Genomic DNA, 27,687 nt, shown 5'->3' on the forward strand with positions numbered 1-27,687 from the left:
AAAATCTGTCTGCGGCACTTCAGCCGTTTATGCAACGTGACGCGCACACGCCGCTTTTTATTTCAGCCTTGCTGTGGAGCCTACCCTCGGACACCGGCACCGCATTGTTTATGTTACGGAGTAAGGTCATGTCTGAGTTAACTGAAAAAGCATATCAAGTGATATTTACATTTGCGCCATTTAGTAGACGCAGCTGTGCAGTAGCTGTGCAGCTGAGGGTTAAAGGGCCGTGCTTGGGATTTGAACTCACGACCTTCTGACCAGTAGTCCGGTGCCTTAACCACCTTAACCTCCTTAACCGTGGATGTTATTGAAATTCACAAACGTAACACGTCCATCCATCCGTCCATTTTTCCATTTAGCGCTTATCCGGTTTTCTTGTGCAAATACGATATTAAAAGCTTTAACACGTGCCGACAACTTAACATCTTTAACATGTGCTTTAACAAGTCCGAGCCACCGTTCCACTCGTCTCTTAAGAAACTTGCCGAGAGACAGGTAAGTCGTTTGTTCAGTTTATTGGATCAGGCTCGAGGTCTTTCTCTATATTTAGCTTAAATGATCTCTGGCTAGTTTAGTTCCCTGCGGTGCAGTCTGTAAAATGTTCCTTGAAGATCCAGGTCTATAAAAAAAAATAATCCAAATTTGCAGGAGTGTAACGGTATGAAATGACCCTGACCTTCTATAACGGGTCTAAGTGGTCTGGAGTGCGGAGGCTGCAGTCGTCTGCCTCTTCCTCTCAGACACGGATGACAGGAGCCGAGCCGAGCTGAGAGGAAGGACGGGTAAATTTAGGCAGATCACATGGCAGCATGCCAGCACCGCATCGAGCTGCGTAAAAGCCTTTTTCCAACGACAGGGCAGCCTCAGACGGAGAGGTCGGTGTGTCTGTTCGGCTTGTTGTCGTGGAGTTTAAAAAGGCGCTCCCGGATTCTCGGCACGTCTCCCAGAGCTCTCGATGTCCTCGGGGGATATTCCGGCTCCGCAAGAACAAAAACACATCCACCTGCCAACGTTAGAGGAGCGCTGGTTAATCCGGCCATATGTTCATCGGGACCTCATTAACCTAGCACCAATGAAACGGCACTTACGGTTCTGCACCATTTGCTTCTGGATGGAGAAAAGCTTTTAGTCTTTAATGTGGTGGAGTATTAAAAAAGTTCTCATCCTTAAAAAAAGACCGAAATGAAGCGACGTGATCTCCTGGTTTGACGAGAGCTGAAATATCCTCAAGGTTTTGTTTTCATTTAAACAGACCACAAAATGAAAGATTTCTATTATTTTAATTATTATTATTATTATTATATAATTAATAATTATATTACTTCCTGTGTATTCCACATTCAATACACAGCTGGCGAATCGCTAAGAATCCGGTCCCTCCAGGATTTCGCGATCGCGGAAGTGAACTCCGTAGTATTCGGAGACGCACGCGGGTTTTCAGGACGTCTGCAGATTTTCCGAAGGTTCGGGTCAATACGTGTCATGTGACGTCCTCACAACGCGCATTCAGCCAAAGCCCCTCTTTGATTCACGTCGGTCGAACGCGAGGTCGCATTTACCAGCAAATAATTTTGCTCAATTGCGCCAATTCAAATAGTTTCCCGCATAAAAGCCCTAAAATCTCGGCAAACAAATTTTGAAAAGAAAATCCAAAGCAAGATCGAGCATTTTTGACCGCAACAGTTGCAAAAAAAAAAAAAACAACGAAATCCTGTACGGACTGAGAACTCAGGCTCTTATTGTTCTGAGGAACATGCGAGAATTTCTGGAGGTTCTTTCCAGCCTTATACTTTTTATTCATTTATTGGTGCGATAGTCCGTTGTGTTCGTTCCTTAGCAGTACAAATAAGCACGGAAGATATGTAGAACATTATTAAAAAAACAACGCATTAAGCCATGGCCTTCGCTAAACCTGTTCGGAAAGCTAACTTCCGGCCCGGGAACGCTCGTTTGTGTTTGGATGCGAATCCTGTCACTCATTTTATTGACAAAATGGTAACTCTATACGGGCCACTGTAGATCCAGAGAGCGGAGCTTTATGAATATGGGCTGGAATCATTTAAATCCCCCCTAACCACTGGAGACCTAATTTTAAGGGGGGGGGGCATCTTGCGTGATCCACCTTTAATGTAGTGGGAAGTCCATGAAACGAGCTTTATAGCAGCTATAAACAGTCTCCTTACAGAAAACACCTCACGACCAGTCAGAATCAGGAATTCAGAGGAACAGCACTCTGAAGGAAGAAACTCGAACGCAGTCGTCCTTCTGAGATCAGCATCACCATGCTGATGGCGTGTTCATCAGCCCACACATTCATGTAGGTTTTTTTTTTTTTCCCAAAAATAAAGAAAGGGATGCACTCTGCGTTAAGCTTGACGGCTTCATCCACCAATTAAACCTCCAATCTCGGATATAACACTTGTCCAAAATAATAAAATGAGAAGGCTGTCTTTACCGGTTCGGCTCAATTAAACCCGAGGTTTGATATTTTGTGTGCGGTGCTGTGTGTTAGATTTCGAGGAAACTAGGTTAGTCACAGATTCGTGGCATTGCGAGAACACGTGGGTGCTGCGGCGCTTTAATCACTCAGGTGTAAAGCAGCTTCATTTCTGCTCAGCGCTGATTATAGATAATTACAATAACAGTGCCTGGAGAACGAGCGGGGTGTGAAGAGGGGCGTGAGGTTATTACGCTTCTGACACGGTAATTCACGGATTGGTGGTTCTGTATGACCGTGATCGGTCTGATGAGTCCGTAGAACCAGGAAGTGAAACTAGCTTACGAGTGAATGCCAGTGATTTAGATAGGCAACGTACTGTATATAGTCGTTGCAACTCATAGGTCGTCGTTGATATAAACAATGTAAAACCACAGTGACCATGGAAACGAGCCAAAGGAACTGGGAACGTCAACATTTCTCTCAGACGTGTTGGTAAATTGCTAAGAAATGACTCCGTATGACTGAAATGACACTTTCATTGCCTTTAGCAGTAAGCTACTGTACTCAGTAGAGGCATATTTCAAAATACAATGTGCCACAACTGTAGAGCTTTAATCTTAGAAAGAAATGAATACCGTGAAAAATATTGTGTTCATACAATGATTATAATAATTCATCACCATATCGTTCATTTCAGGTAAAAATAAATAAATAAAGGTAACATAGCTGAGGCAGGAGTTGATTAGTCATCAAAATGGCCGCTGCTGTTTAAAACACTGCAACTTCCATTTTGTGTCCATTTTTAAGGATCATAGACAGCATCATCATAAAACAAATAATAAACAGTTCTGTTTGAAATACTGAACGACTCGACCTGTTTCGAGACGAACGCATGATGAGTTAGCTTATCCGTTAGCTATGTTAGCCTGGTGACTTTAGTGTAAAACTAAGGTGGTGCTGTTTTAAATATATTTTTCCAACAATTGTACAACTACACGAAAAAGAATCGTCGCGTCTCAAAGTCGTCTAGATTCATTCTGCGAAGAATCGGCTCGGTTGCGACGACCAATCACTGGCGTGGACACGTAGCTTGTTTATCCACGAAGCCTACACGTGGCGTTCATTTTACATTCCTTACGATTGTTTGTCTCTGTAGAAAGTGTTGCATTGTGATTTAGAGGAACCTGTTATAACACGACCACCGATTCCCAACATGTCGATTCGTTTTCTATAACAGTATGACTAGTTTACAGGTTTACATTAACGTACTCATTCTGTTACATTATTGTTTCTATAGAAACAAATATTTCGCACGGCCAGGGGAATTTACACTTTGTGGTTTTTCAGTGACCAAAAAAAAGGCTGTTTTGTTTTTGTATTTTGTCTTATTAACTTGTTGAGGAATAAAACAATGAGAGGGAATGACTGTTTATCGCTGCTGGGTTGTAAACGATAACATGAGCTAGCTTGTCTCACAGACATTCCGCAGAATTAAACCTAATTGTGAGCGGTTAAAAGTGTGGCTTGTCGTTTATTAGTAATTGTTGGCACATCGCTGTCTCTGTATTCTAAAACATGCTGGGCGTTGATTATTTTCCTACAACAGCACAACCTGAAGCATACAATACTTTATATATGTGAAGTTTATAACAGTGTTTTGAGACATCTTTACGAGTGTGGGATCCGTGTCGTTTCTCCTGTCGCTTCTTCTCCGATGGTTCGTCATAGCGACTTCCGTTCTGGAGTTCACTCTCTCCGCTGTTCCTTATGTGTGTGGATCTGACCTCACCTTGTGTGACCTTTGACCCTAAAGATTCTGTCCTCTTGTCCTCTCTTCCTCTCATCATCCCCGTCCCCCCCACCCCACTTCGTCCTATGTGTTTCTCTTGCAGCCCGGTCACTCTGATCAGCATGTGTCCCGAGCAGTACGAGTGAGTATACACACCAGATCACCACACCTTTCCTCCTCTTCCTCCAACTCCTCCACCTCCTCCTCCTCACCCACAGAGCATGCTGCCTGCACCGATGTATGAGTTCACCGATCCACCTGCACGTCCTCTCCCCCCCATGTTTCTGTCTCTCTCTCTCTCTTAACCTTCTGTATTCTGTCCATCCTCCGCATTAACAGTCCAGTCCTGTAGCTCGCCAGTTTTATTAGCCGAGTTTCTATTCGCCGTAGACCACTTTATGTGTTTGACTTTATTTTCTTTTGTTTATTATAGGATGGCTCAGTCGCCTCAGCTTCCCCATGACGACACACACTCGAGGATAGAGCATTACGCCAGCAGGTAACCATCTCACGCACGCGCACACACACACACACACACATCAATGTGCACTCACTCCAGGCAATATGGTAATGTGCGACATATAACACATTGCTGTTTGCATAATGAAACGCAGAGTGTGGTGTGATATGTGGAGGCATTTGTTTGGCAACACACACATGCGTGCACACACACACACACACACACACACACACACAGCACTAGTATCAGTAAAACTCTGCTTTGGCTTTGTACACAAACAGACATAAAGCCTTTTGTTAGTGAGCGCTATCACCATTTTTATACACACACACACACTCCGAGTTATTATAGGGCTGTAAATGTTCGCCGTTTCCAAAGCTCCAATCCCATTATGCACTCTTTGGCTGGGTGAGACAGTAATCCAGATGCCAGGCCTGAGAAATATTCAGTGTTGTGTGTGTGTGTGTGTGTGTGTGTTGTTTTGTGTTTTTTCCCCCTGAGATTATTTCCGCTCTGGATATTATAATATGAAAAGGAACAGCTCTGATATGGAAGCTGGTGTAACAGGCTGTGTGCAGTACAATTTCGATCCGTGCGTTCAGCACTCGGCGTTCAGCTCCATCATCCTCATCTGTAAATACACATCTGGATTATATTCAGTAGCTGATCTCTAGTCTGATCTTTGTTCCCAGAGTAGCCCTTACAGTATGCACACTTCCTGTCTGATCACAGAGGATTCGCGATGAGATATCTACTTAGATACCTGACTTTCAGTATGTTTTTCTTCAGAATGTGTGAAGACTAAGACACGGCTTCTGTATAATAATAGCTTGATTAACTAGCTAGTGAAAATCATTATAACAAAGGCTTCTTTCTCTCTCTCTCTCTCTCTCTCTCCCTCTCCATCACACTGCCATCACTTCTCTCTCTCTCTCTCTCTCTCTCTCTCTCTCTCTCTCACACACTCTCTCACACTCTCGCTCTTTGTCTCTCTCACACACACTCTCTCTCACACATTCTCACTCTCTCACTCTCTCTCACTCTCTCTCTCACACTCTCTCTCACTCTTTCTCTCTCTCACACACACTCTCTCACACTCTCTCTGACTCTCTTTCTCTCGTACTCTCACTCTCCCACTCTCTCTCACACACCCTCTCTCACTCTCTCGCTCTCTCTCACACTCTCCCTCTCACTCTGTTCCTCTGTCTCTCACTCTCTCTCACTCTGTCTCTCTCATGCTCTCGCTCACTCTTTCTCTCCCAAAAATATCCATGTCTCCATCCTTCTGTCTCTCTCCCCAAAATATCTGTACCAATCTCTCACTCTTCCTCTGTCTCTCTCTCAAAAATCTCTGGCTTGTTTTTTTGTCTGTCTCTCTTTCTGTCCATCGCTCTGCCTGTCTCTCTTTTTGTCTCTCTTCATTTCAAAAATTTCTCTCTTTCTCACTGTCTGTCTCCATCAAAAATCTCTCTCAATCTGTCTCTCTCTTTCTCTCAAAAACTCTCTCTCTCGCGCTCATTCTCTCTCCCTCAGACTGGCTCAGATGGAGCGCTCGAACGGTTCTCTGCCTACAGACAGCAGCTCAGCCACCGGAAGCATGTAAGTACCCAAACTCCATTACCCATAATGCATCAGTACACCAGTGCCTCTTTTTCTCTGAAATATCCACAATACTTTACATTTTGTGAAGAGATTTCTGGCTCTGTTCTAAAGAGAGGGATGGCGAGAGATGCAAAAGTGTATTAGAATCATAATCAGCCAGCATATATATGTATATACACACACAAACACTCCATACAACTTTCAGTCTTTACACAGATGAGAAACTTCTGTAAAGACTTTACTTTGGCCTGGATAATGTGTGTGTGTGTGGACTCTACCTACGTCGGATAACAGGCTCCGTCTCAGCAGACTGATGATGATAATGACGGCTGTGCTCGGAAAGAAGAATGAGCTAATTAAACATAATAAACGTCTGTCTGCGTTTCTGAATGGTAAACTGCTTCAGAGGCGAGATGAGACGCCTCGAGATGAAGTTAAAGTGTGTGTGTGGGAGAGGTAGAGACATGTAGTTGCTCGTATCCAGGCAGTGGTATAAATCTAACCTCAAGTCGAACTTCTCAGAGTCACTACCTCGACCGTAACGCAGCCGAGCGGTAACAAGCTACTCACGTTTGTAGACGAAGTTTAAATCCGTCCCCCCTTTTTTATTTTATTTTTTTTGAGCTGAGAGGCTACAGAAAGTATGATGAGCATCGATGCTCCCTGGTTTTTGCAGTGCATTATGGGATTCGTTTTTGGGAGTGCACCAGAAGGATTTTGCAGTTGAGGCAGGCTTTTTAAAAATGGCCGACTCGCTGAGCGGTGCCCTGATTGCTGCACTAGGGAGCTGATTGAGACACGCCCGTTGTCCTTCTAGTCATGTATATGGACAATGTAAAGCCACAGTGGCTGCAGAAACGAGTCAAAATAAACGGGAACATCAATATTTCTTTCAGATATGTTGGTTAATTTACAAAAAAAGCCTCCATATGGCTGATATGACGCTGTAAGCATATTTAGCATCGACCGCTATGTTCTCCACCATATTAAGAAACGCCGTGTCACGACGTGAGAAGCTTACAAAGTATACCACAGAGCTTTTCAGTTAAACACCATGAACACCCTCATTTCAATATAAGGCACGTTTTGTTCAACAGTGACTTCTTAAATAGGATATATTTATTTTTAAAATTCGCCTCATTGGTTTATGATTGGTTGATCCTGGTTAACACGTTGTTGTTGTTATTATTATTATTATTATTATTATTATTATTATTATTATTATTATTATTTCTTAAATATAAAAATGTTTCCTGTATGAAAGGGATCCTCAAGGATCCAGAGATCCAGATATTTGCCACAGGCACCACAGCGTCTCATATATTACATCTTAAACATACAGTAGTAGGCAGTGTTGTCCGTGTCGTGTCTTCCTTTCTTTAAATATTTGCTGACGTGAACAAAATGGTAGTGAGATTATGAGATCAATATACACTGCCATTCTAGCAGCAGATCAATGAAGCCCCGCTAAGCTCCTTCACGACATCCTAGCTGAGAGGATGACGGCGACGACGATGATGATGTAGAGGGAATAAATGGTGAGGTAACGCGGTGGTTAGAATAGAAAAGAGAATAATGGAAAAGCAGAAGAATTCAGGAGGTGAGGATGAAGAGCAGAAACTACGGGTCAGCTCATTAGCTAAAGGTCGATTGCTGTGCTGCTTGATGTTTCAGTCCTCAGTGTTACGGCAACCGACTGAAAGTGGTGGCGTGTTAGCGGTTAGCCTGACTGATTTTAAACGAGCAGGGTCAGAGGACAGCGCACATTTGGTCCAGTCTTGTAACCTTCAAAAAATACGAGATGGCCAATTAAGCATTGTAGGAAAAAAGAAAGCGTTTTCGTTTTCAGAACGGAGGGTCGACACTCCGTTCGTTGCCAGGCAACACAAATCAAACGGTTTGTTCTAACTAAGAAGTATATCTGTTGTACTTTTCTCCCAGTGTTAAAAACCTGATCTTACATGAAGGACTTAACGAAAATAAAAGATTTACTAGATGTACTCGCTACTTTCCAGAAGCTGTCATGTTTGTAAAAGGAGAGGGGTAAAAAAAGAACGATGGAGACAATAGAGGAAGAGAGAAGCAGACAGGCTGTGTTGAGGGAGCCGCGCCGGAGATGGCTTTTTTAGATTGAACCTGATTGAGGCCGAGCGTTACTCCTCTGAGACTTACACTACATCTGAACTCCTTTCTAGTGATCGCTGTCCCCTTAGGTATTCTCTCTTATCTTCCTCTTGTGTATACTCGCTTCCCCACCTCTTCTTTTCATTTGTCTTTCTCATCCAAAGTCTCTTTAATATCTCTATTGCAAATTGTCCCGTCTAAACCGAGCTCCCGGCTGCGTCCTAATAAGGAGCTCGCTTTGAGGTCGGCTTGTTATCAGGATGTTAGCTCGGCTCTTTGATGTGGAGCCCAGGTAATCTCGGTGATTACACGCTGCACGACAGTGGGTCCAGGACAGGAGCGGGTCCAGAGTCCATCTGGGGAGTGTGCGAAGCCAAAGCTTGAGCCTGGTATCAAGTTGAAATGTAGTAAAGATTTACGTCCATAATTCTTATCCTGTCCAAATAGTACTTACATCGATCAGCCATAAGATTAAAAACACTGACGGGTGAAGTGAATAACACAGAGTGTCTCGTTACAGTGGCACCTGTCAAGGGGTGGGATGTATTAATTAGGCAGCAAGTGAACACATTGGGAAAAATGGGCAAGTGTAAGGATCTGAAAGACTTGGATTTGGGCGAAATTGTGATGGCGACTGCGTCAGAGTATCTCCAAAACAGCAGGTCTTGTGGGGTGTTCCCGGTACTTAGTGGTTAGTACCTACTGGCCACAGGGTCATGGGCACTGATTCATGTGGGGCGCGAAGGCAAGCCTGTCTGGTCCGATCCCGCAGAAGAGTTACTGTAGCACAAATTGCAGAAAAAGTTAATTCTGGATAGAAAGGAATCAGAACAGACAGTGCATCACAGCTTGCCGCTTATGGAGCTACATAGCTGCAGACCGGTCAGAGTGCTCATGCTGACCCCTGTCCAGCACCGAAAATCCTACAATGGGCATGTGAGCATCAGAAGTTGACCATGGAGCAATTTAAGAAGGTGGCCTGGTCTGATGAATCACGTTTTCTTTTACATCTTGTGGACGGTCGAAGAGATTGCACCAGGATGTATTATGGGAAGAAGGCGAGCCGGTGGAGGCAGTGTGATGCTCTGGGTAATGTTCTACTGGGAAAGCTTGGGTCTTGGCATTCATGTGGATGTTGCTTTGACACGTCCACCTACCTAAGCACTGTTGCAGACCAAGTACACCCCTTCATAGCAACAGCATTCCCGAATACCAGTGGGCTCTTTCAGCAGCATAATGTGTCCTGCCACACTGCAAAAACTGTTCAGGAATGGTTTGAGGAACATGAAGAGTTCGAGGTGTTGACTCGGCCTCCTAATTCCCCAGACCTCAATCCGACCGAGCGTCTGTGGGACGTTCTGGACAAAAACAAGTCCGATCCATGAAGGTCCCACCTCGTAACTTACAGGACATGCTGCTAATGTCTCGGTGTCTGATACCACAGCACACCTTCAGAGGTCTTGTTGAGTCCATGCCTCGATGGGTCAGAGCTGTTTTGGTGGCACAAGGAGAGGGGGACCTAATCAGTATTAGGCAGTAGGCAGGTGGTGTTAATGTTATGGCTGGTTGGTGTATGTTGCATAGTGGAACAGTTCAAATTATTAGCAATGTTTCTGAGCATGTTACAGTCATACATTTCTCCCCCACCCCCCAAAGTTTCCCGCTGCCACTCCTGAGGTGGCTTTATTAATGCTTTCCCAATTTTCAGACAGTTTCAAATTTACATATACATCTCTTGGGGCTGGAAAGAAAGTATTACTGGACTTCCGAAATGATCGTTCAGTGACGATGGATTAAAAACAGCGAGGTGGCGCGAACGTTCGTCTCCATTGTTATGCTGGTGCAGTGCTGAGAATAATGATGTAGCTGCTCTGGTTCACTCTGTCTCACTCATTTGAATTCATTCGCACTGAACGTTTACTAATTATGCAAAAAGGATACCTTTTATATATCGTTTTCCGCCATGCGCTTATCGTGCGGCTTTTCCCAACCTATTAAATCTTTACACACACTTGAGCTCAAAACGTACACACTCACCCTAGTGTTTGAAATGTATATTTGTGTATTGCTATCGTTAGGTTAAAAGAGGACCATTTTAATAGATATATTGAACTTATTTTTAAGCCAGCCATGGTAGTAAGTAACAAATTGCATGTTTTTTTTTTTTTCTTGCTTAATGACTATTCAAAATGTCAGGAAAAAAAATAAACTAGTTTGCTTCGGTGGTTAAAAAAAGCAGTAACAATTGAGAGACTGTGAATATTTCTTTTATGAGAACCTTTTGTCATGAATATATAATTTACTTTGTTTGATTTTCTTCAAAAAAAAAAAAAAATTAAAGACAAATTTAACCCAAGCATTTCTGGAATTTTTTTTTTTTTTTTTTTTTTTTTTTTTTTTTTTTTTTCTAGAAAGCCAGGAATAATACACACAGGGGTGTGCTTTTTTATGAAAGCAATCAGTAACACAGTGGTTGATGATTATTATTAACAATAACAAGCCGAGTTGATTATATTCCAATAATAGGATGTCCTGAGTGGGGGCGGGCGGGGGGGGGGGGGGGGTAATGGGGGGCGCGCGCTGACACTGGAGACTCCTTCCATAAATACAGAAAATGTCACCATAACAACTCTGCAGAGCTGCAGTTACAGAATATTAATTAACACCTTCTGACCAATCAGAATTAAGAATACAACTGTGATGTTCAAAACGGTAGGAATGAGTTATACACTAATAACTGAACAATAATAATGATAATATCTGTGTTTAGGGATGAGGAGCACGCTCTGATCTTGCAGTACTGTCAGACTCTTGGAGCCGAGGGTGCGTCCTGCAGCCAGCCTCAAAGCCCCGCCCACACACCCAAATTCCACGCCCTGAGCATGCATGGCCCCAGACAGGTGCTGCAGAGCCCCGCCCAGATCCTGCAGGCTGTCGAGAAGGAGGAGAGAGGAGAGCTGGAGCGCATCATCACTCGCCTGGAGGAGGAGCAACGGTATGAAAAACATGCTTCAAATGCATAAAAAGCCCTGCCCACTTCACCTGTTTAATACGTAGCACAATAGTCTGCCATGCAGGTATTTATTTATTAACAGTCTGATGAAGTGGCAAACGTTTTTAGTGACCGTATGCCGATGAAGTTGGAAAGTTTACAATTAAACCGAGTCAGACTCTTTCTTATGTGGCGGTGGAAGTATGCATTCGCGTTCAGCCCGTTAAGATGAGATTCAGAAGGCAGGTGGGAATTTGCTGTGACAAATGGATAAAAAAAAAAAGAGAGAGAGAAATGATATTTTCCTTTGGCATCTGCTGTGCTGCTTAGGGTTTTAATTAGCCGTGTTTCTTTTTTTCTGTTTTTTATTTTTATTTTTTTATTTATTTTTAAGTAAGCTGAGAAATTCTGCCTTGTGGTGATTTGTTAAAAGAAAATCAGCCAAAGAAATCCAGCTGCTGTCTGAGTGCAAAGTTGTTACCCAAACACCAAGAGAATCCAACTATCACAACTGGTGTGTGTGTGTGAGATGAAAGCCAGACATGAGTGATAAGTGATGTTACAGATTTGGTCTTTGTTGTGAGCACAGAGAGAGAGAGCTCACTGACACGGTTTGTGTAGATTTGTAGCTCAGTGCTGTGTCTTGGTCCGTTTTGGCACGCATCCCAGCAGGTTCACGAACTCTAATCGAGTTGTTTGAGTCCATCGTGAAACAATACTCAAGCTCTCAGCAGACATAACTCTGAATACACGCACACATGTGCGCGCTATCCTTTTGAGGACCTTGTGTCAATGTAATTATTAATGCAGCTAATTAACACCATCCTACACCTAAATCTAACCCGAACCTTAACTTGGTTGTTAAAATAAAAGCTGCAGTTTTTAATGCGTCTTGTCTCTCTGTAGGTGTCTGCGCAGGGAGTATGAGCAGCTGCAGGAGCAGCAGAGGCAGCGTGGTGCGGAGTGTGTGATGAGCACGGAGGGTGTAGTACCAGACGAGGCCGACCTGCTGGCCGAGGCTAAGTTCCTGCGGCAGCACAAGGGCCGGCTGGAGGCTCGCATGCAGATCCTGGAGGATCACAACAAACAGCTGGAGTCTCAGCTCTACCGACTACGACAGCTCCTGCACCAGGTAACGCACACTTAAACACAGCCCGAGTCATCTTGCTCCCTTTTGTGAGTGAGTCATGTGACACTTCAAGTCTGCATGATTTTGTTGTTACACTGATTTTAGACATAGAGGACATTAATTGATGACATCTGTGACATCAGATGAATCAATCAGTTGTCAAAATTAAATAATGTGTAATGTACCAAGTGTCCAGAGTGCCTAATAACCGTTACTATGTCTACAGGTTCACTGTGTTCTCCGTTATTTGGATAGTTTTTGCCTGAGCAGCTCTGAATGACTTTTTTGTAAAGTTCTGATTAGAGTTAGATCTATTCATCTAGCTCACTTTATAATCGATAGCAAAATGACTGAGCTAAACATACCTGCGTCTCCTGGCTGGCTCGCCCAGAAACAACAGTGACTTATTACTTGAGTGAAGAGAACAGTCAGGAGACAGGGCAATACGGTTGGTACAGTGTTGATCTAGATATTCTCAACCCAATTAACTTTATTGTACATAGAGATAGGTCTTTTAACTATAACATACCCCTGTCTCCTGGCTGGCTCGCCATCAACTGTTAGAAAGTATTTCTTGGGTGCAGAGAAGAGTCATACTTTGTATGCATAAAGTTGACTTAGATTTGAATAAACCTAGATCTGGATCTACTCACCCTAGATAATTTTACAGTAGACAGTGATAGGAATGGCAGCTAAATTTCCAGCTGGCTCACCTGTTAAATGTAGTAAGTTATTTCTTGGATGCAAAGAAGAGTCAGGAGACACAGGAATAAAATTGACACAGAGGTGAGTAGATCTAGAGCTCCTCATCCTAGCTAGCTAACCTTACAGTAGATTATGGATATGACTGGTATTTGATCATACCAGAGTCTCCTGGCTGGCTCGCCAGCCATTTATTACATTAAATGTAATCTTTTCTTTCTCTGACATGTTAGTAGTGGCCAGGTCGTGAAAAGCACTTAAAGAGCCAAACAAGGCACATCTCATGGGGCTTTCTGTTGGAGGACAGCATGTTTATCGCTGCATGTGTTTTACTTTTTGACTTGAAAAAATCTATTATAAAACACTCCTCCTGTCTGAGAAGCTCAAGTAAATAGCACAGCTGAGTATTTTTGGCCTGCGCTGCTGAACGTTATTCATTAGGGACGTGAAGCTGTCAGAATCTTCATGCTAAATGACAAGGCTGGGTTTGACAGGAACAATGCAAACATAAACACATGAAGCAGCCAACAAAAAGGGTGTGTGTGTGCACGCGCGTGTGTTTCCTCAGTCACTTGTTGTGTTTGTGATGCAATTTATTAATTACAATTAGCCAAACATTTGGATTTGTAACCTTCAGCACTCTCTTTATCTAGCCCGAGCTGGATTCTTCAGTCAACGGCGGTTCCTCTTCGGGTTCTCTGAGTCAGGAGGCAAGAGGCCATGCAGAACTCACAGGTAAATTTTTAAAAAATGCACACACATTTAGGTTCCTCAGAATGCATCTCCCACTCTACACTTGATCTGTTTACGTCTGTTTGGTTGAGTGCAAGATTTTTTTTTTCTTCTTCTTCTTCTTCCCATCAACATGGTGCTGCTCCTGCTTTCCTTCCAACATGTGATGGTTTTAAGAAAAAAAGAAAACGTCCCACATTTCCACCGCTTTGAGATCTTAACCATTATGAAATTGGATTTCGTAAGGTTTCACTGAATTTAAAAAAAAAAAAAAACAAACTTTTACAATAATTCTCATCCGCCTCTGTACACATATTGTTTCCTCCTTATTTTAACAACGATAGGTTGAGTTTCTAATGTTGCCATGGCGATAAAATGGCACCATCCCAAAACCGAACATCACTTTTTCATTTCAGACCAGAACCTTTTGAGAACCTTTTGTGCTGGAAATGAGCAACACGGTTCAATAATGTTGGTGTGTGGACCTGACAGCTCTTTCATATAGTGTGTGTGTGCGTGTGTGTGTGTGTGTGTTCTCAGATGACTTTCTGGATCATTCTTCCTCCTCTGATATGACTGACCTTATGGAGCAGATTAATAACAGCTTTCCAACCTGTGCTCGTAAGCCCTAACCCCCCTCTCTCTCTCTCTCTCTCACTCTCTCTCTCTCCCCCCTCCTCTGTGTCTGTATGTGTTTCTCTCACTAACTTTCTGCCATTGTAACTAGTTTGAGTCTCACACACTTCCACTTCACCGGCTTTGTGCCTAGAAAGATGCTCTTCCTGAACAGTAAACAGTGTTTGCGTATCAAATTAGCACAGAGTAAATGAAGGTGAGAGTCCAGGGTCGAAAGCCCATCAACGGTTTTAGTTAAAAATCCATTCTAATCTTTTCTGCTGTGTTCATGCATTGACCACCTCAAATGTATCACAACAAGACCTGAGTGGCACAGTTTATTTAAAAAAAAAAAAAAAAAAAAAAAAGCCAGTCGAGCTCCACTGGTCTGTCTGGTTACACTGGGGTAAGGGCTTTTCGAGTTTTCCATTTCTGCTCCTCAGGAGACGCGTCTTTAAACGAGAAGTGGACCAATTTCTTCAAGCTTTTGCAGTTTGTTTGTTTTAGCAACTTCGCAAACACTAGCAATATCACCGATGTTAGCAACACCCAATACTAGGCACATTGCCAACAATAACATGGTCACTAACACTAGGAACATTGTCCACACACGAGCGGCATTTCTAATATTACAAACATCACTAACGCTACCAATACTAGCAACTTCGCCAATTCCTAGCAACATCGCCAATACTATCGCCAATTCCTAGCAACATCCAATACTAGAAACTATTAGCCAGTATTAATATCACCAATACTAGCAACACCGCTAACACGATCAACACCAACACTAGCAGCACCGCCAGCACTATCAACACCAAGATCAGCACTGCCAGCATTATCGACACTAACACCATCAACACTATCATCACCGCTATCACTGTCTGTCAACATCATCACTGCCATCACTATCAGCACCGCCAGCACTACCAACACCATCATCACCGCAATCACGGTCAACACCATCACCACTATCACTGTCAACACCAACACCATCATCACCGCTATCACTGTCAACACCATCACCACTATCACTGTCAACACCAACACCATCACCGCTATCACTGTCAACACCATCACCGCTATCACTGTCAACACCATCACCACTATCACTGTCAACACCAACACCATCATCACCGCTATCACTGTCAACACCATCACCACTATCACTGTCAACACCAACAACACCATCATCACCGCTATCACTATCAACACCATCACCACTATCGCTGTCTGTCAACACCGACACCATCAACACTATCATCACCGCTATCACTGTCAACACTATCACTGTCAACACTATCATCACCGCTATCACTGTCAACACTATCACTGTCAACACTATCATCACCGCTATCACTGTCAACACTGACAACACCGCCAGCACCATCATCACTGCCATCACCGCCATCACTGTCAACACCATCATCACCACCAACACCAACACCGCCAGTACCATCAACACTATCAACACCAACGCCAACCCTAGATGATCGTTAGATGAGCTTAATTCTGTTTATTTTATAAACCAGTCTTGATATATTATTGAACTTGTTAGAGCTGAAATTGAATTAGAAATGTAATACTTCCTGTAACCAATGTCAAGCTGTTAAAATACTGCTAACACTTCATTTCAAGGGTACCTACACTGTAAAAATCAGTGCACAATTGCGTCTGTACATGCAAATGCATTAAACCAATAAAGATTGAAAAATATCTGAAAAGTTTTCTGCCAAGTTTTCTAAAAGCTGCCTCAATGCTCTCGTGAAGTCGGCCTTAGAAAGCAGTATGTCTAAAGTCCTCGTATCGTCCAGTTTGCTGTTGAGTGCTTTTTGTTTTCATTAGACTGACAGGAAGGGAGCAATTTCTGCGCGTTTAGAAGTGTTGTCGAACATGCGATCAGTCAGTCCTGCAGCACTTGTCTCCCTCTGGAGTTCATTAACATCACTTCTGTTATAGAACTCCCGTTTCCCCACGAGGCGGCAGACCGACATCCCGGTGAAATGAGAAGTTGTGTCTATCTGGCTGTATTTTATAACTACGCACTTGCCAGCGAAGTGACCTAATTCTGTCTTTTTCTTCTTTCCCTCTCTAAAGCACCGAGCCTGTCCTCAAGATCACAGGTAAGACCTGATTAAATTCTCACAAATACCTTCAGAACATGTTCTAGCTGTAACAGGTCAGTGTCCCGGCTTCGTTTTCAGTCTTCATTCTCGTACATTCACGACTATTACAAAAGGTGCAAACATTCATCGATGCTTGAGAAGGTAACACGATGCATTAAGAGCCCGAGGGGGTGTAAACTTTTGAACAGGATGATCATGTGTAAATTGTTATTATTTTGTCGTCTGGGAAACATGTAAATATGTCGCGTAGCTTCTGAAGGGTGGGACTAAATGATAAATGAATAATGTAATGTATCGTGTTGGGTTCTTGAGCATCAGTGAACATTTGCACCGCTTTGTAATGGTCGTGTAACAGAGAATGTGAAGAGATACGAATGAGCAGATTCAAGAATCCAACAAAAAAGTGGTTTAATTGAACAAAATGGCTTCCACTGTCATTATTCAATAATAAAATAATGAAAATTTTATAATAAAATACCACCTGATCCAGCACATGCTATTGTTTTAATATTGTATGAAGTCATCAGATAAGAGGTGTGTGTGCAGGGTTTTAATAATTTATTATATTATTTAATTTTTATATAATTTAGATTATTTCTTTAAAAGAAAGTCAAGTAAAGAAAACCTACCCACGTTCGTTTGGTAAGCTTACATAAAACTACCATGGATCGTCTGTAAACGCGAAGAAAGCTTCAGGACGTTCCATAGCTGGAAGCTGTAAATGAGGGCGGCCATCTTGGCGTCTGAGAATCTCTTTTTAAAGGAAATACTTGAGGATTTCCATTCTCGCTTATCTCTTGGCTTCTCGACTGCATTTGGAGCAAGCAGAAGAGGATTTGCGCTTCTTGCTTTGTGACTACGGTGCAGTTTGTACGCACTTCGCTGATGTCTCTAACACGTCTGGAGACGATTAGCGGTAGTGATCAATAAGCTTTCTCGCTGAGCCTGTCTGGATGTGGAATGGATTTTAACCTCGCTTCTCCTGCAAAGGAGCTCCAACAGAGCCCCCTTCCCCCCACATTAGGCTGGATTGGATCGGTCCATCATGGCCTTGGAGATGCTGTGTGTGTTTGGATTTGTGTGTGGGGGTGTGTGTGTGTGATGTTGAATCATTCTTCCAGGATTCGTACAAGGTGCTTGAGTTTGGCTTTTTGAAATGTAAATACTCAAAACCTTGAAAATAGCATTTAAAAGAAAAAAAAAATCTAGTGGCACTTTAAAAGTGCTTGAAATAATAAAAAGTCAAAAAATACGAAATCGCAAAAAAAAAGAAAGAGTTTATGAATACATCCTTTCACTGAAAATATGACACCCCACTTCAACACCTCCCCAACACACACACACACACACACACACACACACACACACACACACACACACACACTGTGACAGAGACCGCGCTGGTCCACTTCCCAGACCCCTTTAACGACTTTTTTTTACTTTCAAAAAAGCAGCTAGCGACAAATCTGTCGACATTTTGAGCACACCTTGCCAACTTCCCATGGAAGAGAGTGGTCAGTACTGCCCACTGCAGGTACACTCTCTCTCTCTCTCTCTCTCTCTCTCTCTCTCTCTCTCTCTCTCTCTCTCTCTCTCTCTCTCTCTCTGTCTCTTCTTGTCTGTCTTATTCTCACTTCTCTCTCTCTCTCTCTCTCTCTCTGTCTCTTCTTGTCTGTCTTATTCTCACTTCTCTCTCTCTCTCTCTCTCTCTCTCTGTCTCTTCTTGTCTGTCTTATTCTCACTTCTCTCTCTCTCTCTCTCTCTCTCTCTCTCTCTCTCTCTCTCTCTCTCTCTCTCTCTCAAGCTCTCTTTCTCTCTCTCTCTCTGTCTCTGTCTCTCTTCTTGTCTGTCTTATTCTCACTTCTCTCTCTCTCTTGCTCTCTCTCTTTCTCTCTCTCTTGCTCTTTCTCTCTCTCTCTCTCTCTCTCTCTCTCTCTCTCTCTCTCTCTCTCTGTCTCTTCTTGTCTGTCTTATTCTCACTTCTCTCTCTCTCTCTCTCTCTCTCTCTCTCTCTCTCTCTCAAGCTCTCTTTCTCTCTCTCTCTCTGTCTGTCTCTCTCTCTCTCTCTCTCTCTCTCTCTCTCACTCTCTCTCTCTGTCTCCATCTCTCATTCTCACTTCTCTCTCTCTCTCTCTCTCTCTCTCTCTCTCTCTCTCTCTGTCTCTCCCTGTCTGTCTCATTCTCACCTATCTCTCGCTCTCCCTGTCTCTCTCACTTCTCTCTCTCTTTCTCTCTTTCTCCCTGTCTCTCATTCTAACTTCTCTCTCTCTCTCTGCCTCACTCGTCTTTTTTTCTCTCTCTGTCTCTCTTGCTGTCTCTCTCTTTCTTTCTGTCTTTCTTTTAATTGTCTCTCTCTGTCTCTTACACTCTCTCTCGCGCGCTCTCTCTCTCTCCCCTCACACAGTCAGTAATGGTTAATTGTACAACGACGGAGGGCGCTCAGTCCCGCAGTCTCTCACTGCTGAGCAGATATTTAATTAAACCTGTCTGCTCGAGTCAGTGTGATCCTGCAGAACCGTCCGGAGTGTGTGAGAGTGTTCAAATGGGCGTCTGTGCTTTTTTTTTCTTCTCGCTCATGCCCTGGTTTATCTTCCTTCCATTAAACAATCATTCATTAAAGCTTTTAAAGTGCCGCTTTCATCACGGCAGTGTGTAAAGGAGAAAACAAAGACATACGCCGCCAGTTAAAGCACCGCTTTCCCCAGAACTCTGTGTAAAAGAGTGTGAAGCAGACTTCTCCTTTATCACCTGCACTGGATTGCATTTTAAAGACTAATTAGTTTTCAGTTTAGTGCTGTGGGAAATTTTCAAGGAGCAGCAGAGTGGTGGTGGAGGGCTACATAAAAATAAATAACAATAATTAAATAAATAAATCAAGTAATAAAATAAATAAATGAACAAACTAATAGGAAAAAAAGAGAATTTCCTCCATTTTTTTAAAATGGTAAAAATGGTAATTTAATTAGCATGGCATTCCAACTTTGACCACAAGGGGTTGCTCATCTGCATTGTGTCTGTTTTTATTCCCAACCTTTCCATGCTACATGTGGCTAGTAATCCACGAGGAAGAAAAGAAAATCTTCCGTCTCATGCTAGCAGTCGGTGTAACATGCTAATTGTGATCAAATTTTAAAACTTCTGGCAAGTTTGTTCACAGGACGTATCAACACCGCTTTGTACGAACGTCCGGAAATAACAACCATCAAGAAACGATAGCAGCGTTTGGGGAATTTCTTAAAACAGCTGATGTTTACACTTCTATCACATTTCTTGAATTTGGGCCACAAAATTCTCATGTTTTACTAAGGCTACGTCCACGTTCATCCGTTTAATACATTTGAAAACGAGTGTTTTTCTCGACGTTTTGGTGTTCTGCCCAAAACGTTCATTCGAAAACTGAGATAATCAAAAACGATGACCATATTTTTTCTTTTATGTCATGTGACGCAGTCATGTGACCAATTCAACTCGAAACAACCAAGATGGTGGCTGATGTTTGATTACAGTTGTTGTACCAGCGTCGTTAACGTCATTAAAGATTGCATTTTTAAATAAACACCTGGCAGAAATGACGCAGACCGGAGCTGCTTACGTATTTACGCATGCACGCACAGTATAGGGATGTGCACGTTTTCTGACGTTTTAGTGTGGACGAGGAATTTTTGGGAAACCGTTGAAGACGCCAATGCAGACAGAGAGCGTTTGAAAAAAGAAATGCGGTTTTCGGATTAATTTGGACGTAGCCATAATTGTCATTTCTGTTATCATTCTAAAACCCAGAAGTTTTATTAGCTGATTGTGTGTGTGTGTGTGTGTGTGTATTTAGGCGATGTGAGGGCTGCTAATGACGTCGAAGTAAGAAGCGTCGATGACGCGGTGCGTGATGTGGCGAAGTCCCCGCTCTCCCAGACGAAGATGGCCAACCCGGAGTTCCTTGCATCGTCCTCGATCCAGCCACAATTCCACCACCGAATTCCCGACCACCACGTCCATCAACCCGTCTGTCTGTACTATGCAATTGTAAATTCTGTGAACATGTAGATCGAACCTGATTTGGGTTTTTGCTTGGGATTTGTACGAACAACACGATGATATTTCGGCTAACGGGGGCTTCGTAACGTATAACCTGTTCAGCTTTTATTTCTATTTTTGTGCACGCGCTCCGGGAACCTCCGTTTACCTCCTTCACGTTTCTCAGATATTTATAAAAAAAAAAAAAAAAAACAAATGTTGTAGCTGGGAATGAAGACCACTCGTGTTTTTGCCCCTTAATGAATCACCTCATACTGATAAATGCATGTTTCTTCCCAGAATGCATCCCTCTGCTGTGTTTCTCGTGTTTACAGCGTAATCCGTGCCGTCACCCGCGAACTGGTTGGCTGTTCTTGGAAAAAAAAAATCATTCCGATAACGGTACGTGCTGAAGTGCTCCGTTGCTCTTCCGACGCCACAGCAATTTGCCAACGTTAACCTTTTTAAAAAATAATAATAATAATAATAATTTTATTAAAGAGTGACACCTCGTACTTTTTATCCGCTTATAATTACATTTACTGTTGTGGAAAACAAGTTCCTGTTCGAAACCATACCCCGCCCCCCTTGTGTAAATACTGTACATGTTCAGGAATGCCGAGATGTTTTAGCCCTGTGTGCCTATACAGCATCCATTCCAAGGAGAGGATTTACGAGACGGAAATATAGAGAGCTCTAAATTCAGATTCGACAAAATTTTATTATTATTTTTTTCCTCTTTGAGTCGAATAGTTTTCTAAAGTCAAATCAAATCAGAAGAAAGCCATGATTGCCTTGCTACCTCAGACTTAACAGCGTTCATTTGCGAGATTTGTGTTGTTTTTTTGTTTTTTTTGTCATTATTTTTCTTTCGCAAAACCACAAACAGAAACCTAAAGCCACAAATGCTATATTTTAAATAACGTTCCTTGAGATCACTTATTTAATAAGATCAGGGATGAAGATCAAGATTGAGAGATAAGGCTGAAAATGAAAAGTCAACGATTTAAAAAAGAAAAGAAAAGAAAAGGTAAACATAAAATTCTGTGGTTGGTCTGTGAATTTTTTTCATAGCTTTTTAATTTTTTCTACATGGTGTAGTTTGTGCTTTTCCCAGTGAAGCATTAACACTACTATGACCTGTCCGATGTGTCCCCGACTGCGGGGTTTGGACGCGCCAGATATCTCCGAGTGCTGATCTGAGACCAGGTTTTGTCTCCTCCGTCGATAAAAGGACTGATCTCAGGTCGGCATCTCGTAAGTCCAGGTCCCGATGTTAATTTTTTTTGTGCTGTTTCACGTCCACCGAGCTGTGGTGTTCTTATCTGAGGTAGATTGTGTAGGCTGACCACACTACATGTAATATGGTTTTATTCCAAATAAAATTTTATAACAAGCATTTTTGTTGTTGTGTTCGTTTGAGATGTTAGTCGTTCGTGTGCCTTAAAGCCAAGTGCACATGCTGTCTGGATCGAGCTTTATGAATAAAAGATGTAATCATTTGTCAAATGCAATAATGACTTTCAACTCATTAGTATTCTCAAGGGACAAAAGAAGTGCATTAAGTCAGATCTAATTCTTGAGATGATTGTGCTGTTCATTAACGAGCCATGTTTACTCTTGTTGATGTATTGCTATAATATGTTGCACCGCTTTTTTAATAGTCAAGTGTTCAGATGAAAACGGATGGAATGGCATTCAGCTCTTCCACAGTCAGCAAAATGAAAAATCTGCAAGTTATGAGAAGGTATGTCTTAGGCTTTTTCGTTTTGTTGGATGATGTTTAAGTAATATTTCCAGAAAAAAAAAAAAATTATATAGAAAACTAATTGGACGAATCTACTGTTATTGTAGCTTTTGACTTATAGGTGGCACTGTTGGTAGATGCCTACCAAGTTTGAGATGCAGCCTCACTTCCTGTTTGGCAACTTAACTGTCAGATTCATTGGCCCATTACAGGCAAACCGTTTGGACTATTAAAAATTATTTCGATATGTTTTGTGAGGCTTACTCTGAAGATGACGTCTGTCAAATTTGGCAATGATTAGACAAAATGTATAGGAGGAGTAGCAAAAAAAAAAAAAAAACATTTAAAAAAAAATCCAAGATGGCTGAAAATTGACATGATATGATGCGTTTAACTCGTCTCGACCCAGGGAATCTAGTCTTTTCAATTTTGGACACACAGTTCAGAAGATAGGACCATAAAAGTACTTTCAAATTAGGCCAAAATCTGACCCGGTGGTGGCACTAGAGCGTTGGCAGAACTGACCAAATTTGGTCAGAATGTTCCTTAGACCCTCCCCAATCAGTGTGCCATATTTCACAACTTTTTACCATACGGTTCTATGGGCTGCCATAGACAACCTAGCCAGAAAAAGAAGAAAAGGAAAACGGAATAACAATGCACTGCCTTTTGCGCTTTCAATAGAGAAGATTGCATAAGAGTGCCCACTAGTGGTGGGTGATATGTGAGGACTTAAATAATTCTACAGGAAAATCAACAGTTGGTTGAGATGAAAGAGTTAATGTTAAAATAGTTGTAAAATTCTTTTATTCCCCGCTATGTTACAGCAACTTGTCAACAATTAAGCATATTTTTTATTCATTCATGAAGGCAATGTACTTGTTTATTTACAGTTACATTTAATAATCGTGAAATCTCTCTGAAACAAGTTCATTCGTGTTATCGCTTATATTGTAGCAGCTATAAACAGTCATTCCCTCAGAAAGTGTAAACTCCTCTGTCCTGAAGATGTGTTGACTGTTACATATCGGATGTGGAGCCGTCCGATTCCATGTGAGCGAGTTGTTGCTATAGAAACGATAATGTATTGGAAAGAGCACACTGATATAAGCTTGTGATTTGCCTTACAGATGAAACTGTAAAACTGTCTGAGCTGCAGTTCCAGAAAACTAATCAACACTTTCTGACCAACCAGATTTGAGAATTCATCAGCACTGTACTATTTAATAAATAAATAAATAAATAAATGTACGCTTTCCCCATGCTTTGAATTCAAACCCCATACCGAGTGTCTTTGTTAATTAAAAATAGTCTTGCATAAATATAAGACCTTGTTAGTGATAAATTAATTAATTCATTAGCTTGCTAATAAACTAGTGCATCTCTTTAAACTTTGATGTTATGAAGCTGCTGTACTTCTCGCTCTTTAATTTCAGCCGTGCGGTAGAATTCCGCCTGGCTTCGACACACTTGGCAGCGTTCCTTTCCTGCGTACTGCAGCAGCACCACAGGGTCGGGCTTCGAATTTAATAATGCATGTACGTGATCCTGTTTTAAAATCGGAGGCGCTGGGTTCAATACAAACTCTCAAATGGGAATGGGGGCACGATTAGTTCTTTACCCCGTCCGCTCTATCCACACCAACCGAACGCAGCGTCTCCCAAATAAAAATAAAAAAAATCTGAAGTGAAAGATCACATAACTGTTCCCGTCAGGTCCTGAGCACAGCTCTTTGGAAGCTCAGTGGAACTTCACCTCATGTCCACTTGAGTTTTTGTTGTATTGTGCCAATACAGCAAACTAAAGGCTAAAGTTATTACCACCTCGTTAGCTTTGAAGCAGGAAACGGAAGACTTTAAGTTCATCCTCCTCCTGTTCTTGCACTGTACCTCTTCTCAGTAAGTGTCAACATGCTCAAAGCACACGACACGCCGCTAGTCATTGATGTCACTCCAGTCAGTTTTTGGTCCCCCCCCCAACTGTTGTTGCTCGTGGGTGTGGCCTGTTCCAATAAGAACTGGTCATAGCCTGGAGAATATTCCAGAAACCCATTTCCGTGCCATCTGGTCACGCCGAGCCACGTGGTCTTTATGGAAAACAATCATGCCCTCACAATCCAGTATCTCCACCACTCTGTGTACTTGGTGTCCAACCTTCTACCTTCAGACCTCATTTCGGATTCATTTTAGTAATTAAAAAAAATTAATTAATCAAAAGTTTCATTCATTATATAAAATTAGATGAATTTTAAACTTCCTGCCAATATTAAATGTAATATATCATGATTTTAATTATCGTATGTTGTGTTGAAAATGGTCAAACCTTGGTTAAACATCCTGATAGAATATATTGGCTATCAGTGGGAAAATTATCCGCTTCAATCAAAAATTAAACAAGCTGTATCTGAATATCCCTACTACCCTACTATACAGTAGGCGAAAAGCAGTATGCCGAAGGAGTAGTATGTCCGAATAATACCCAGATGACCACCTGCTTCCGCTTGGATTCTGCAGCATGGAACCAGCGGATACCGCGATGTGCCGTAAGGTGAAAGAGCCGTCGGAATCAAAAATGGCAGAAGGCAGCGGGTCAGCTCTTTTTAAGTGCAAGTGCTAGGTATTAAGTATAGTTCCTTGTGGTTAAACCATACTTGTTTGCCATATACAGTATTTGATTTAGATGCAGAGTCTTCAAACTATCATTAAAAAATAAATAAATTAATAAAAACTCACACTGGATTAACTATTTAAAAAAAAAAAAAACGAAACAAAAAAGGTCATAGCCAAATTGTATACAGTCTACTGAATAATTTATACACCTATGTTACTTCAGCTTCAGAAAAACCCAGCCAACCTCCATTACCAAACAGCAATCAGTGTTGTAAAGGAACTAAACCCAGGTACAGCATTGTCTGATTTACTGGTTGATTTGCTGCAGAACTGCAGCTCTGTTCTGTGAACCTTGATAGAAAATGAATACCTTCAAAAGCTAACTACTTAAAAATAATAATAATGATTTTAAAAAATGAATTAAATAACGCATTAATCAGTGTGAAAACTGGTTGTTTGCTTTACATGCGAGGATTTGGACAAGCTTTGTTGGCAGATTAGCAAAGCAAGCTAACTCTAGCTACGTACATGCAACCCGAGGCTCTCTGCTACACACTTACTGATAAGCGTAAGATGATAGTTCCTGCAAAAAGCTATACTCCTAAAGTTGTAAAAAAAATAAAATAAAATAAAAAAATAAGAACATCGAACCACAGACGCCGTACGATTGGTCCGAGGAATCGTTCAGTGTCCTGTACTTAATTTTGTCTGATCTATTGACCGTTTGGTTATCAAAGCAGCTTTGTTTGTTCTCCTTCTCGGAGAACACTTCTGTGCAGTGCAGCTGTGAAGCGCAATAAACTTTTGGACTGGGTTTCCGTGAACCTGGAATGGGATGAGTGGGGAATTTGAGAACACTCTCTTTTCTTTCTCCAAACCCTCCTCCCTTCTTCTTTGATGTTTCAGTGCCATAGGAACAAGAGCTTCTGGAAGGAGCAGATGCAGAAGTAAAAATGGGACAGAGACATGAAATAAACATGTGGCTGTAGGGTTTCAGTCAAAGAGGAGATGAGAGGGGAAAAACAGACTCGAGTCGTCGAAAGCTCGCGCGATACATTGAGGAGAAAGAAATGCACAGCGTCTCTAGGGGTTTTTACTTGGTCACATACACATCACACGTCTCGGAGTTATCTAATTCAGGATCGACTTTTGCCTTTTGTGTTGCAGACATCCTGTCAGAGAGAAAAAAAAAATGACTCTTTAATATCACCCTCTCAATTATGCGGCTATATTGATGATTTTTTTCCCCCTCTCATTTAGAATGCACTTAGGGGAATACCTAAGTTGTGTGAGGTGTGGAACACTTACTATTATTATTACCTAATCCCCAAACTTACAGTTTACACCACAGTGCTGTAATATTCTCAATTCTGATCTGTCAGAAGGTTTTGATTCATTTTCTAGCTCCAGATTTTCAGGTCCAAGATAAAAATCACAGGTTTATATTATTGCATGTATGCATATAAACTGTATGTAGTTGTTGATATGGTGACGTTTTCTCTGAGGAGATATTTTTGGAAGGAGTGTCTCTAGTGTCTAAGTTTTAGTTCTGATATTTAGCTTGTTTTGGGGTTTTCTTTCTTCCTCACACACATTTAGAGTTTACATCCCGATACATACTCTCTTTATGACAAACACTATACTAATGCTGGGTAGGGCCTCCCTTTGCTCTCAAAACAGCCTTCACGGCATGGATTCCAGATGATGTTGGAAACATTCCTTTGAGATTCTGGTCCGTGCTGGGACGATTGCATCATGCGATTCTTTGCAGATTCTTCAGGTGCACTTTCATGCTGCGAACCTCCCATTCTACCACATCCCACATCCCAAAGGTGTTCTATTGTATTCAGATCCGGTAATCCCAGGCCACCGAAGAACACTGAGCTCACTGTCATGTTCATGCAACCAGTTTGAGATGACGTTTTGATTTGGGACATGGTGTGTTATCATGTAGGAAGTAGCCATTAGAAGATGGTAAATTGTGGCCATGAATTGATGCACATAGTCAGCATTGATACACAAATACTGCAGGCTGTGGCACTCAAGCCATGGTTGATTGGTATTAACAGGCCCAAAGTGTGCCAAGAAAACATTGCCCACACCATGACACCACCAGCCTGGACTGTTGACACAATACAGACTGGGTCCACGAATTCATGCTGTTGGTGCCTATTTCTCACTCTACCATCTGTATGCCTCATGAGAAATTGAGCTTAATCAAGACCAGTTTGTCCAGTTTGGGCGACCCTGTTCCCACTGCAGCCTCAGCTCTCTGTTCCTGGTTGACACACAAGAGGAACCCGATGTGGTCTTCTGCTTTTGTAACCCATCCACCTCAAGGTTCTCAAGGTGTTGTGTGTTCTGAGATGCTTTTTCTGCTCACCACAATTGTGCAGAGTGCTTATCTGAGTTACAGTAGCTTTTCTGTCAGCTTGAGCCTGTCTGGCAATTCTCTGTTGACCTTCTCGTCGTCAGCAACGCGTTTCCGTCCACAGAACTGCCACTCGCTGGATGTTTTTTTCTTTTTTCTTTGTTGCACCATTCTGTGTAAACTCTAGAGACTGTTGTGTGTGACAATCCCAGGAGAGAAACCAACCAGTCTGGCA

The 27,687-nt window shown here is 42.1% G+C and overlaps 1 protein-coding gene across 6 annotated transcripts in view; it reads left to right on the forward strand.

The window, feature by feature from the left end:
- The window catches only part of utrn (utrophin), a 196,481-nt gene extending 174,357 nt beyond the window's left edge, over positions 1-22,124 (forward strand). For 4 of the 6 annotated variants that reach the window (XM_017486812.3, XM_053686403.1, XM_053686401.1 and 1 more), the window contains 9 exons: positions 4,336-4,374; positions 4,666-4,731; positions 6,226-6,291; positions 11,189-11,413; positions 12,317-12,542; positions 13,895-13,976; positions 14,514-14,594; positions 16,686-16,711; positions 20,541-22,124. In XM_017486812.3, coding sequence (XP_017342301.1) covers positions 4,336-4,374; positions 4,666-4,731; positions 6,226-6,291; positions 11,189-11,413; positions 12,317-12,542; positions 13,895-13,976; positions 14,514-14,594; positions 16,686-16,711; positions 20,541-20,549 — 820 coding nt within the window. In that variant the 3' untranslated portion in view covers positions 20,550-22,124. The remainder of the gene's footprint in view (positions 1-4,335; positions 4,375-4,665; positions 4,732-6,225; positions 6,292-11,188; positions 11,414-12,316; positions 12,543-13,894; positions 13,977-14,513; positions 14,595-16,685; positions 16,712-20,540) is intronic. The other 2 variants (XM_017486817.3, XM_017486815.3) reach the window with 2 other exon arrangements.
- The last annotated feature ends 5,563 nt before the right edge of the window (positions 22,125-27,687 follow it).

This window comes from Ictalurus punctatus, chromosome 15, assembly GCF_001660625.3.
Source record: "Ictalurus punctatus breed USDA103 chromosome 15, Coco_2.0, whole genome shotgun sequence".
In the NCBI taxonomy this organism is placed as follows: Eukaryota; Metazoa; Chordata; class Actinopteri; order Siluriformes; family Ictaluridae; genus Ictalurus; species Ictalurus punctatus.